We start from the raw sequence: 13054 nt of genomic DNA, 5'->3' as shown, positions 1-13054 counted from the left end.
AGAGAAAGAAAAATCAAGAATCATGAAGCTATTTTTCCTTCACTTAAAAAAAGTCAAAAGTGTCTACTGAGTTTGGCCACTAGGAGGACCCTGAATACTTCAACAGACAATTTCAGGGAATTAGTTGTGGTAGATTTACTATGCCAAAAAATAAACAATGGGAGGTGAAAAGACAGTATAGTATATAGTTTTAAGTAGCTTGCCAATGAATCAAGAAGACAGACAAGAGGACATCTGTGATCCCATCAGAGGTTTTGGTTATGACTTCAGCGAGGCTCAGTAGCTGCAAATTCATGAAGCAAGGGAAAGAAAGAGGCTGACTTTTCAGAGAAGAGAGTATTGTCAGGGACAAGGGACCACCTGGGGGTTTGCTGATCCCCTATATTATAAAAGCACTTTCAGAAACACACCGAAAAGTTACTTTAAAACACGAAGCTTCGGGTTTGCCAAATACCCGTGGCCTTTTCCTTCCACTTATTCTCTTAACCCCCAAACACTTCACACACAAAAAAATTTCCCCGAGCTTAGAGGAATAAAAAAATCTTCACAAAAGTTTAAAAAACCTCTTCAAAGTGGCCTCAGCCTCGTAAATGATGTCTCATACAGCGCTGGGCACTCCCCAGACCTCCCTCAGGGCGCGTACTCCACGCCACCTGCACTGTGAGCGCCCCCTCACAGGGACACTGCCCCACAGGCCCACTCAGGACCAACCTGGCCCTGAGAGCCTGCTCCGACAGGACGGGCCTGAACAGACGGGCGGGTCAGAAGTCCTAAATCAGAGTGGCTACACAGGATACCTTACCCTCGAGGTCCGCAGAACCAGCTCGCACCGCCTCACCTCTGGGATCACGCGCCACACGCCCAAAGCCTCTCGGGAAACCCCTAGCCCCGCCCTTCCTGCAGACTGCCACAACAAGCCCCACCCCTTCCCAAGGCTGCTCACAGGCCCCTCCCCATCCAGGTACTTAGCCTCATCCGGGTACTTATTTCCCTCTGGGTGGCCGCGCTTTATCGACTCTTGAGGGAGGGCTGCAGGTAGTCAAGCGCCGTTTTGGGCGCTGGCGATAGAGAAGTGGGAAGACAAATCTCCTTCCCTTAGGGGGTTCCTATTCGAGTTGGGTTAAAACCTAATACACAAATAAGTTTGTCATTTAACGGTGGCGGTGTGTGCTATGAAGAAAGCAGAGCGGGGTAGGGAAATGACGCAGATCTTCACGGAAGTCTTGAAAGGCCTCTCTGATGAGATGCCTGAGAAGGTGGGACTTGGTCAGTCGAAAGGGAATGAGAACAGAAACTCTCTGACTACCTGCGGGAAGAACATTCCAGGCAGAGGGACCAGCAAGCACAAAGGCCTGAGGAGGCCAGTGTGCTGGAGCGCAGGAATAGGGGAGGGAGGGTGGTGGGAACAGAAGGTGCTCTCCGTCTTCGCCAGCCGCTCGCCCTCCGTGAGGGTGAGGGCGCGGGGGTCCCCCTACCTGGAAGGATTGGACGTGCCTACAGGCCGCTCAGCGTGACTCGAAGCCAGGCGACTGCCCCTACGAGCCCCAGTCACCTCTGCATAACCAGCGGTCAGGGTGAGGAGGCGTCCATGGTGGACCCAGAAACAGGCAGGCAGCTTTCTCGCCCATGTAAAATAATGATGTTTAGGGTGGGAAAATAATATACAGGATGCCCAATTAAATTTGAAGTCCGGATACACAACTAATAATTTTTTAATACCTCTCATGCAAAATTATTCGTTGTTTTTCTGAAATTAAAGTTTAACTGGGTGCCCTGTATTTTTGTTTGTTAAATCTGGCAATCCTAATGTTGGAGTTCAGATGCTAGGTTTGGAAACTTAAGCACGGTGCTATGCCAAGCCATATTAGAACCTGAGACAGAAGAAATCGCGTGCCCCTCATATACATGTTTTTGTGTAGTTTTGTTAGTGTTCCCAACGTAGTAAATTAGTTGAAAATATTGCAAAATTGAAAAGATTGGTATATTAAAATTCACATTATTTTTAAGTATTTTATTTATACCAAAAATAAAAATTACTATGTTCTATTTTCCTGGTTTTAGTGGAGGCAGACTCGTCAGTAAAAATTTCAAAATTTACCTCTCTTGACCAAATGCAATCTTAAATTAGCTTCAGTTTACTGAAACTTTTTTTTTAGAAACATATATCTTTTAATGCTTTTCTCTTTTTTCAATTTATTTAATTTTTTTTTTTTTTTTTTTTTTTTTGTGGCTGCATTGGGTCTTTGAAGCTGTGTGCGCGCTTTCTCCAGTTGGGGAGAGCAGGGGACCACTCCTCCCTGCGGTGCGTGGGCCTCCCACCACGGTGGCCTCTCTTTTTGCGGAGCACGGGCTCCAGAGCGCAGGCTCAGCAGCTGTGGCACACAGGCTCAGTCGCTCCGCGGCATGTGGGATCCCCCCGGAACGAGGCTCGAACCCACGTCCCCTGCACTGGCAGGCGGACTCCCAACCACTGCGCCTCCAGGGAAGCCCTGAAACTTCTTTTGTAGGATGCCACTGTGACTGGTATTTAGAACAAAATTCCCTAGACCACTTCCAAGTTTGTATAAGATTGCGCTAAGAAAAATTTGTGAATCAGTTTTAGAGGATCCAAACACAATGCTGATTTGATATTACAAATCATTAAAACTACTTCTGGTGAAATGTCCATAGTATTTAAATTATCAGACTATTTAACAGGCTGCTTTTTGTAAATCAGATGTATTCATAGAAAGTAACTTTTCTCCAGGTAAAAATTCAGAATATCTGAAGACACTTCACTTGGTAAGTCCACATCTAGGATATCTATAATCTCTTTAATTTCTATTTGATAAACACTTTTTAATAATAATTGATAGACTCATTCAATAATTTTTACATTCCTAATTTCTTTTCATTTTCAAATTCAGGAAGTATATTCATACCTCTTGCTAAAGTTTAACATTAATCAAACATACTTTCAGTTACTTGCTCTCATTTGTTATAAGCAAAGGGATAGGACTTCTATTAAGCATGCAGCTTTGTATATAGTCGTGATTTTTTAAAAACTTTTTTAGTTCAAAATATCATCCCCAACATATAAGTTGCATAAAAATTTATAATCTATTTGCACAATGATGCTTTATGTTTCAGCATGTTGTATTTTGTCATTTGATGTTATATCTTTTAACATTTGACAAACATCTTTAATTTGTGTGAAGTGCCTTGATTGCATTTGATCTTGATGCCCCTCAGGATTAGCATTTGTATTTTAATGTAGTTTTTAGAACAGTCATAATATTCTAACTGCTCAATGAATTTTATATACATCTATCTATATCTATCAGGATATCTATATCTTCTGTACAGTACTGAAAAGGTTATATTTGAAGTCACTGAAAGCAGTCTTTTTGCACATTAAATTATGAACTGAGCAAGGCACAAATTTGGCATAATCATTTTGGGGGGAAATAGTGGCTTGTATACCCTATATACACACCTGCAATATATGTTCCATTAACATAACTCTGGCCTCAAAGATATTTTATTAAAAGTTTCATTTCATAAGATAGCTCATATACCTTAATCTCTTCATCTCTTCAGTAAAATCAAAATTTCTTCTGTTATATTTTTATTAATATTTATTTATTTGGCTGCGTCGGGTCTTAATTGTGGCACGCAGGATCATCGTTGTGGCATGTGGCATCTTTCGTTGCGATATACGGGCTTCTCTCTAGTTGTGGCGCACGGGCTCCAGAGCACGTGCGGGCTTAGTAGTTGCAGCACACAGGCTTTCTAGTTGTGGTGCATGGGCTCTAGAGTGTGCGGGCTTGGTTGCCCTGGGGCATGTGGGATCTTAGTTCCCCGACCAGGGATCAAACCTGCATCCCCTGCATTGGAAGTCAGATTCCTAACCACTGGACCACCAGGGAAGTCCCTGTTATGATATTCTTAATGCAGACATACTGAAAAATCTGACACACTTGTTCATGATGGGCTACATCTGATATACAAAAAGTAAGGGAAAGTATTTTGCCTCTTTTATTCCCAATAATGTTGCAGATCTAATATGATTTCCTAGCAGCATTATGTACCTCCCCGAAATTCATACGTTCAAGTCCTGACACCTAGTACCTTGAAATGCAACTGTATATGGAATTAGGGCCTTAAAGAGGTAATTAAGGTAAGATGAGGTCATATGGGTGGGCCCTAATCCAATATAACTGGTGTCCTTATAAGAGGAGATTTGGACACAGACACATCGAGGGGTGACCATGTGAAGACACAGTGAGAAAGTGACTATCTGCAAGCCAAGGAGAAAAGCCTCAGAAGAAACCAAACTTCCTGACACCTTCATCTTGGACTTCTAGCCTCCAGAACTGTGAGAAAATAAATTTGTTTTAAACAACCCAGTCTGTGATATTTTGTTTCGACAGCCCTAGCAAACTAACACACATTGTAAATTTGTTTTGAATTTTATTAGACAAATAAGGCACAGATTCCTTTTTACGATAGCTACATCAACATCATAATGACTTAAACTAAGATACATACGTAGTTTTTGTTTTCCAACTTTTAAACTCAACTTATCCTGGATATTAAAAGTGTCCAAAGTATAACTGACACAAGTTGGGAGGTAAAAAGGCATGTGAAAGCTAATTTTATATGTTAACTTGGCTAGACTATGGTGACCAGTTGTTTGGTCAAACACTAGTCTAAATCTTCAGCTCACATACTAAAATGTCAGAGATGTTACCTTAGGCTTACAGAACAAAAAAGACGTTTGTGTTACCAGGCAAAGAAGAAAGGACTATAGCTATCAAAAAGTGACAAAGGGAGGGGAAAGATGTAATGTAGGATAGTGAATAAGGCTAGATGATCATCTCTCAAATTTCTAAAGTGGAAAAATCAAGAGACAGCACTTTGTAAATATATGCTTTAGAGTCAGAACAATTAAAGACAATTGAAAAAGTTCCTCTAAGAAGGGGGACCAGAGGAGGAGAGAGTAGGGTGGGAAAGCATTATTCATGGTAAGCTCTTCTGTTGCTTACTTATTAAGCCATGTGCATGTATTTCAAACTGGGATAGCAGAGGAAAAAAATTTCTATTTATACTTCAAGACCCAGATCTAATGTGGTGCCAACTCCCTCGTTAAATGAGACCTCACTCTCCTATGCTACTCAAGCATTAGGTTCTCTGTTATCAAACCTCTCAAACTTTACACATCTATTTATGAATCTGTTCCATTACCCAAAATTATTTAAAGGTAAAGGCAGTATTTATCTTTGCTACCACATCAAATCTTTAATAACTGTTGAATGAATAAAAATATAAATTACTTTTTTTAGGTCAAAGGCTTTGGGAAGCTGCCAGATCAGGGTCTGATTTCCAAGCCTTTCACTAACCAGCAATGAGACCTCATGTGACCTCAGATACATTATCTAACCTTTCTGACCTTCAGCTTCTTCTGTATCTGTTCTAAAGAGTTGTGAGTTTGAAATAACAGACTGCAACATTCCTAGCACACTACCTCACGCACACTGAAATGTTCAACTCTTTGGTGCCATAGTGAACATGTTAATACTTAGCTAAGTAGGTTAATAAAGATTACTGAAAACAATGCCATATCTCTAAGGTTATCTTCTGTTTGTTTCCAGGACCATACAGGGGTTGACAGGAAGGCAACAACACTTAACAGATTCCTTAATAGCTGATTCCATGCTTAATGCAGGAAATGTTTAAGATGAATGTGGAACATCTTATTATACCAGGTAACAAAGGAAGATATCAAAGGCAAATGATATCTGTATTTCATTTCACATGAATATTAATGTCAAAAACTCAAATGAATAAGAGAGTTCTACTCCTAGCTAAGATGGAATAGCTTGTGGTAGATCAACTTTCATGTCAAAAACCACCATGAAAGCTGGATAAATCTCTTAAAAATCTGAAGACATCAACAGACTGCTGAAGCAAAAATGGCTTAAGCATCAAGATCCTGGGGAAGGATCCAGATAAAGGACCCAAGCAATGGACAACTGCTAAGAGACAGAGAAACCAGCAGAGGTCTTGGTGGTCTCAAAGGGCACTGTAAGACAAAAATAAGACTAATTTTTTTAGCATATTGAATACGAGGGAGGGGTCTGGAACTTAGTAAACCACTCAGACTGTTTACCCATTAGGACATTTTCTGAAATCTGAAGCCATGCACAATGGAAGATTAAGAAGCTAAGCAGAAAACATCTGGGAAAAAAATGGATTTGGGGGGCAATGTCTAGATACTGAGGATACAAGGATTAGAAGTGTAGAACTGCCAGTGAGACAGATCCAGGGAACACTCTAGGCTGTCAACTAAAAAATCCCTGGTGGACTATATCCTGTAAGGGGGTATTGGGGCCCAGGGTAGGCCACCCCAAAATGTACCTCAATGGCATATTATTTTGAATCAAAGTTACTTAAGAAATAGACATCACAAGGGGGACACTCTGACCCTCCTTTCTGTCTCCCTGAAAGCAGGAAATAGATCTCTTGTTTGAAAGTTGCCCTCCTTGCATCTGGAGGTAGAAGGACACCCTTATCACCAGAGTTAAGTGATATCATTATCATTCAGACTGAGGAGCCTGCATAAATCTTGTTACTTATTTAATTTACCACCCTAAGTCCAAATTCTGTTTTGATTTTTTATTAATTGAGCACCCAAAACCTAAGTTTCTTTGTCCTGCCAATGCTTCACAACTTTATTGTTTCTTTGTCTAAAAGGTATAAAAGCTGCCTGCTTTGGCCACTTCTTAGATCCCATTTCTATGAGACCTCTGTATGCATGATTTAAAATGTTTTTTTCTCCTGTTAATCTGTCTTATATCAATTTTATTATTATACCAGCCACAAGAACTCAAGAGGAGAAGAAGGGGAAATTTTCTCCTCCCTGACAGGGGATAACAAGGGTAACCCAGAGGTAGTGTCTGAAGAAAACTGCAACCCAGCCTTAATTAAGTCAGCCCAGGCCCTGACTGGATTAAGGTGATCAGTCCTCACTCTGCCTAGTAGGAGAGTGGTGTAGGAGGTTATCACCATCCAGAGCCTCTATAATTTGTCATACACAGTGCCCAGCATTCAATCAAAAATTATCAGGCATACCAACAGAATGGACCAAATGACCAGAAACCACAGGAAAAAAAGACAATAGAAAGAGATACATAGAAAATCTAAATCATGGAGTTCAGACAAGAACTTTAAAATAACTGATTTATTAGTTAAAGAAAAACATGGAGAAAACAAAAGGTAAATTCCCCAGAGAATTAGAATCTATTAAAAAAACTGAAAAGACATTCTAGAACTGAAAAATAGATGAATGAATTAGAAGACAGATTAATAGAAAATATCTAGTCTGAAGTGCAAGGGGGAAAAAGAATGGAAGATACAGAAAAGGAGACATAATGAAACACAATGAAAATCCAGATTACTGGGACCCCAGAAAGAGAGGAGAGACAGAAAATGAGACAGAAACAATATTTGAATAATGTCTGAGAAACTTTCAAAACTGATCAAAGACATCAACCCACAAATTCCAGAAGCTCTGTAAATGCCAGGCCAGAAAATAAAAAGAGAAACTCACACTAGGTACATCATAGTAAAACTACTGAAAACCAAAACAAAGAAAAATTTTAAAATTCAGATAGTAGGGAGGGGATGGGGGGGAAATTACTTTCAAAAGAGCAACAAAATGACAAGATCGCTGAATTTTCAACAGAAATAGTATAGACAGAAAAGAATGGAATTACATCTTTAAAGTGGTTTAAAAAAACTCCTAGATATATTTAATAGAAATGAATTAGTATATAAGAAGACAGTTGTAAAAATTACCCCAAAACATAGCATAGATATTAAAAATATGAAAGACAGTTTAAGAGATAAGAATAGTACAATATACTCTAATTTACATTTAACCAGAGTTCCAGAAGGAATGCAGAAAACATTGAAAGAGAAAAGGATTGAATAATTATCCCAAACTGATTAAAGATACTACTGCACAGATTCAAAAAGCCCAAAGAATCTCAAACAGGACCAAAAACAAACAAACCCACCTAGCTTGCCAGTAATTTTTGTTGTTTCTCAGCTCTAAACTCATTTTTCTATACTCTGCTGTTATACTGGAGTTGCAACTCTCTATATTTCTCAGATTCCCTTACTAGCTGGCTTCCTGTTGGGTTCTGATGGTGGAAGGCACTAGAGGGAGATTGCATGGCAGAAGATAGGTAACAGTTGCCCTAGAGCCAGTGATTTTTTGCATGAGAGTTTTATACATTAAGCCACTGATATTTCGGGATTATTTTATTACTCTAGCATTAGCCTAGCCTAGCCTAATAAAATATGTAAAAAGAATCTTTTTAAGTAGACCCTTGCACCTCATATACAAAAATAAAACCTAGGTATATTAAAGATACAAATGTAAAAGATATGACTATAATGATTTTAGAAAAGAATATAAGAGGGCTTCCCTGGTGGCGCAGTGGTTGAGAGTCCGCCTGCCGATGCAGGGGACACGGGTTCATGCCCCAGTCCAGGAAGATCCCACATGCCGCGGAGCGGCTAGGTCTATGAGCCATGGCCGCTGAGCCTGCGCGTCCGGAGCCTGTGCTCCGCAACGGGAGAGGCCACAACAGTGAGAGGCCCGCGTACCGCGAAAAAAAAAAAAGAATATAAGAAATATCTTCATAATCTTGGGATACAGAAGAATTTCTTAAGACATAAAAACCATAAATCAAAAAGAAAAAGCTTGATAAATTTGACATAGAAATTAAGAACTTTTGTTCATCAAAAGACAGAACTAGGAGTGAAAAGACAAACTAGAAAAAAGATATTTGCAAAACATGTAACCAACAAAGAGCCTGTGTCCCTAATATATTAAAAATTCCTGTGAATTAGTAAGAAAAAGACTTTAATAGACAAAGATGAAACCTAAAGACTAATAAACATACAAAAAGGTGTTCAATGTCAATAATCATGTTAAAATAGATAACACTATGCACATAACAAGCTAGCTAAAATGCAAAAGTATGATAATACCAGATATTGGAGAAGGCTGGGATAACAAGAACTCTTATTTACTCCTGGTGACAATGTGCATAACCACTCTGGAATACATTATATGGTAAAGTTGAAGACACACCTACTTAGAATTTTCACTTCTAGAAATACATTCTACAGAAATGTGTTTATTTGTACCAGAAATCACATATAAAATGCAATGGCAGCCTTATTCATAATATAAAAGACTGAAACCAACTCAAATGTCTATCAACAGTATATCAGCTATAATATGGTGCTGTCCTACCAAATACACTAACAGAACTGAACTACACGAGTTAACATAAACTACAGCTGCACAGTAACATGAATGAATCCTAGAAACTGTAAAATAAACAAAGCCAAACACCCCCCAAAATATACTGATTCCATTACAGAAAGTTCAAAATAAGGGAAAACAAATTTTTTATTTATTTTTTATTACTATTTATTTAGTAATAAAATTTTTATTTTAAAATAAATTTTATCTAAAATAAAATTATTTTTTATTACTATTTATTTAGGGATATAGACACATATAGTAAAACTACAAAGAAAAGCAGAAGCATGACTACCACAAATCACTAGACAATGGTTACCACTGAGGTATGGGGGAGAAGGTCAGAAATGTGATCATGGAGGGACTCACAGCAGGTCCTGAGGTATAAATTTGAAAATAATCTCTTCTCTAACCCAGGTGATGGTGACACGGGTGCTCGTGCTCACCTGCATATTCTTTAAACTGTACGTCTATGTATCACAAACAATTGTGTGTATATCTCAAATTTTTAAAGTTAGAAATTTCAAATTATAACAGCATCACAATCATGGACATACATGATCTCTATGTTCTCTGAGATGCAAGGAGGGACTGTGTCCCTTACTTTGCAGAAAGGACACTGAAGCTTAGAGAAAGAATAAGTGTTGAAACCTGGTCTAGAACCTAACTTCAGGTTTGCCACTCAAGTATTCATTACCTAGATTCTGCCTGTACAGAGAAGATGCATAGGAAATGGTGAACTTGGTAAAAGCTCCCCGTCTTAAAAAAATACTCCAAATAAGGCTCTTTAAGGCTTCTAGCAGGGACATTTTATTTTTTGGTTAAAGCCACATTAATAGAAATTCCATAAAAACAAGCATGTAAACAAGGTATCAGAACTTTGGTTCACTGAAACATCTCACACCTAAAGCACCTGAGGTACAAAAACACCTTGCTAGGTACTAGACCACCTGACTCTGCTCCAACCCTACCCTTGCGGCCAGAGATAGCTGACAGGTGAGGCTGGGACCCAGGTCACCCAAATCACCCAGGACCTTCCCCAGGACCATCTCTGCTCCAGACAAACATTCACGCCTCCAAAGAGCCGCCTGACAAAGGCTGGAAAGTAGAGGGGGGTCTGTCACGTTGAACTTGAAGACAACATGGGCTGTGGGGCCAGGGAGGTGAAGGGCAGAAAAGGATGTCATTCAACTTCTGTTGATCCACATGGCCTCAAGAACTCCTGTCCTCGTTCATGGAACCACTTATTGGAGACTGTGAACAGATAGAAAGTATGTTACAATCCTGTTGGTTCAGCAGCCAAAATTAATGATTCCTTCTTGATGACTCCTACACTGGGCCTGGGAATCAGACATGAGTAAGACTTGGTTTCGGGCATCAAGTTACTTATGAGCTGGTGAGAGAGATAATCGTACAAAACTCTGTCAGTGACACACGATACATGTGTGTAGGTTGCTATGGAAACAGAGCCAAAGGGCATCTAACCATGTGGGGGAAGAGGAAACCCCAGGGCTGGGACTCCCTGAATAGGAGTTATCCAGGGAAGAAGATGGACAGAACAGGTGGTTCCTATACCAAGGGGGTCTAGGAAGTGGGAACAGGATGAGAAAGACATCAAGGCATGATCCACACTGGTATGTGTCGAAGACCCCAACAAGTTTGATATTACTGGGATGTGGTGGGTGGGAACTCAAAGGTAAGAGACGAGGAAGTCTGTCAGGATTGTGGAGGGCCTGGATGTCAACCTCAGGAGCTCTGGGCCGGCAGATCAATCTTGTGTTCTGTGGGTAGCAGAGAAGCAGAGCTGATGCTAGCACTATCACCTAAAGTTGTGTCTTACATGTTCACAAACCACAATTTCACTTCTCAATATAGACTCTTTCATAATGAATGAAAAAACAAATTGCTTTTAATGTACTAATGAAGTCATAGTACTTTTAAAATACAATTAATAATAACTAATTTTTGTAAGTAATACATGAACTTAGTTGAAAAAAATCAAATTGTTCTACAAGGCTTATAATGATAAATAGCAATCTCCTACCTACTCCTTCCCACCACCAATCCCCACTTCCTCTAACATTCAACTCTTGTTTCTTCTGATATTTATCCTCATTTTTCTAAAACATAATGTTATTTCTTGACTTCCAACTTTAGATCTTATATGTTGACAGTCTACCACAGAATATGGAGATTTGGAATTTTTTACACCACTCTTAAAATACATAGATGCCCCTCCCATCCCCCAATATAGTTAAATCACAAGTTCTAGTTAACTTAATATTCAGTATTTACATTATTATGTCATGTAAATATTACTCACACTTGAACTACCAAATAGATGATACAGCTCACCCTTGAACAACACGTTTGAACTGAGCAAGTCCACTTATATGCGGATTTTTTTCATTAGTAAATACTACAGTACTACATGATCCGCAATTGGCTGAATTTGAAAATGCAGAACCTTGGATATGGAGGAACCGTGCATATGGAGGGTCAACTATAAATGAGACACGGGGGCTTCCCTGGTGGCACAGTCGTTGAGAGTCCGCCTGCCGATGCAGGGGATATGGGCTCCGGCCCCGGTCCGGGAAGATCCCACATGCCGCGGAGCGGCTGGGCCCGTGAGCCATGGCCGCTGAGCCTGCGCGTCCAGAGTCTGTGCTCCGCAACGGGAGAGGCCACAACAGTGAGAGTACCGCGTACCGCCAAAAAAAAAAAAAAAAGAGACACGGAATTTCAGCTGTGCAGAGGATCAGCACCCCTAACCCCTGCTTTGTTTTTTGGAGGGTTTTTTCAACATCTTTATTGGAGTATAACTGCTTTACAATGGTGTGTTAGTTTCTGCTTTATACCAAAGTGAATCAGCTATACATATATGTATATCCCCATACCTCTTCCCTCTTGTGTCTCCCTCCCTATCCCACACCCTAGGTGGTCACAAAGCACCGAGCTGATCTCCCTGTGCAATGTGGCTGCTTCCTACCAGCTATCAGTTTTACATTTGGTAGTGTATGTATATCCATGCCACTCTCTCACTTTGTCCCAGCTTACCATTCCCCCTCGCCATGGTCTCAAGTCCATTCTCCAGTAAGTAGGTCTGCATCTTTATTCCCATCCTGCCCCTAGGTTCCTCATGACCTTTTTTTTTTTTTAATTCCATATATATGTGTTAGCATACATTACTTGTTTTTCTCTTTCTGATTTACTTCACTCTGTATGACAGACTCTAGGTCCATCCACCTCACTACAAATAACTCAATTTCGTTTCTTTTTCTGGCAGACTAATATTCCATTGTATATATGTGCCACATTTTCTTTATCCATTCATCAATGGACACTGAGGTTGCTTCCATGTCCTTGCTATTGTAAATAAAGCTGCAATGAACATTGTGTTACATGACTCTTTTTGAATTATGGCTTTCTCGGGTATATGCCCAGTAGTGGGATTGCTGTGTCGTATGGTAGTTCTATTTTTAGTTTTTTTTTTTTTTTTTTTTTTTTTGGGGTACGCGGGCCTCTCACTGTTGTGGCTTCTCCCGTTGCGGAGCACAGGCTCAGCGGCCATGGCTCACGGGCGCAACCGCTTCGCGGCACGTGGGATCTTCCTGGACCGGGGCACGAACCTGTGTCCCCTGCATCGGCAGGCGGGCTCTCAACCATTGCGCCACCAGGGAAGCCCTTATTTTTAGTTTTTTAAGGAACCTCCACACTGTTCTCCATAGTGGC

The 13054-nt window shown here is 40.2% G+C and overlaps 1 protein-coding gene across 35 annotated transcripts in view; it reads right to left on the bottom strand.

Annotated features, from left to right (window-relative positions):
• Nucleotides 1-10108: 10108 nt before the first annotated feature.
• Nucleotides 10109-13054, bottom strand: part of P4HA2 (prolyl 4-hydroxylase subunit alpha 2) — a 41393-nt gene continuing 38447 nt past the window's right edge. For 25 of the 35 annotated variants that reach the window (XR_004349038.1, XR_004349039.1, XR_004349037.1 and 22 more), the window contains one exon: nucleotides 10109-10576. Coding sequence is in view for 32 of the 35 variants with exons in the window: in XM_032625335.1 (XP_032481226.1) it covers nucleotides 10506-10576 (71 nt within the window). In the remaining 3 variants the exon portion in view is untranslated. Of the gene's footprint in view, nucleotides 11985-13054 lie in introns of all 35 variants that reach the window. The other 10 variants (XM_032625333.1, XM_032625316.1, XM_032625330.1 and 7 more) reach the window with 2 other exon arrangements.

Source organism: Phocoena sinus, chromosome 3, assembly GCF_008692025.1.
Source record: "Phocoena sinus isolate mPhoSin1 chromosome 3, mPhoSin1.pri, whole genome shotgun sequence".
NCBI lineage: Eukaryota > Metazoa > Chordata > Mammalia > Artiodactyla > Phocoenidae > Phocoena > Phocoena sinus.
This window is presented reverse-complemented; position numbering and strand designations above follow the sequence as displayed.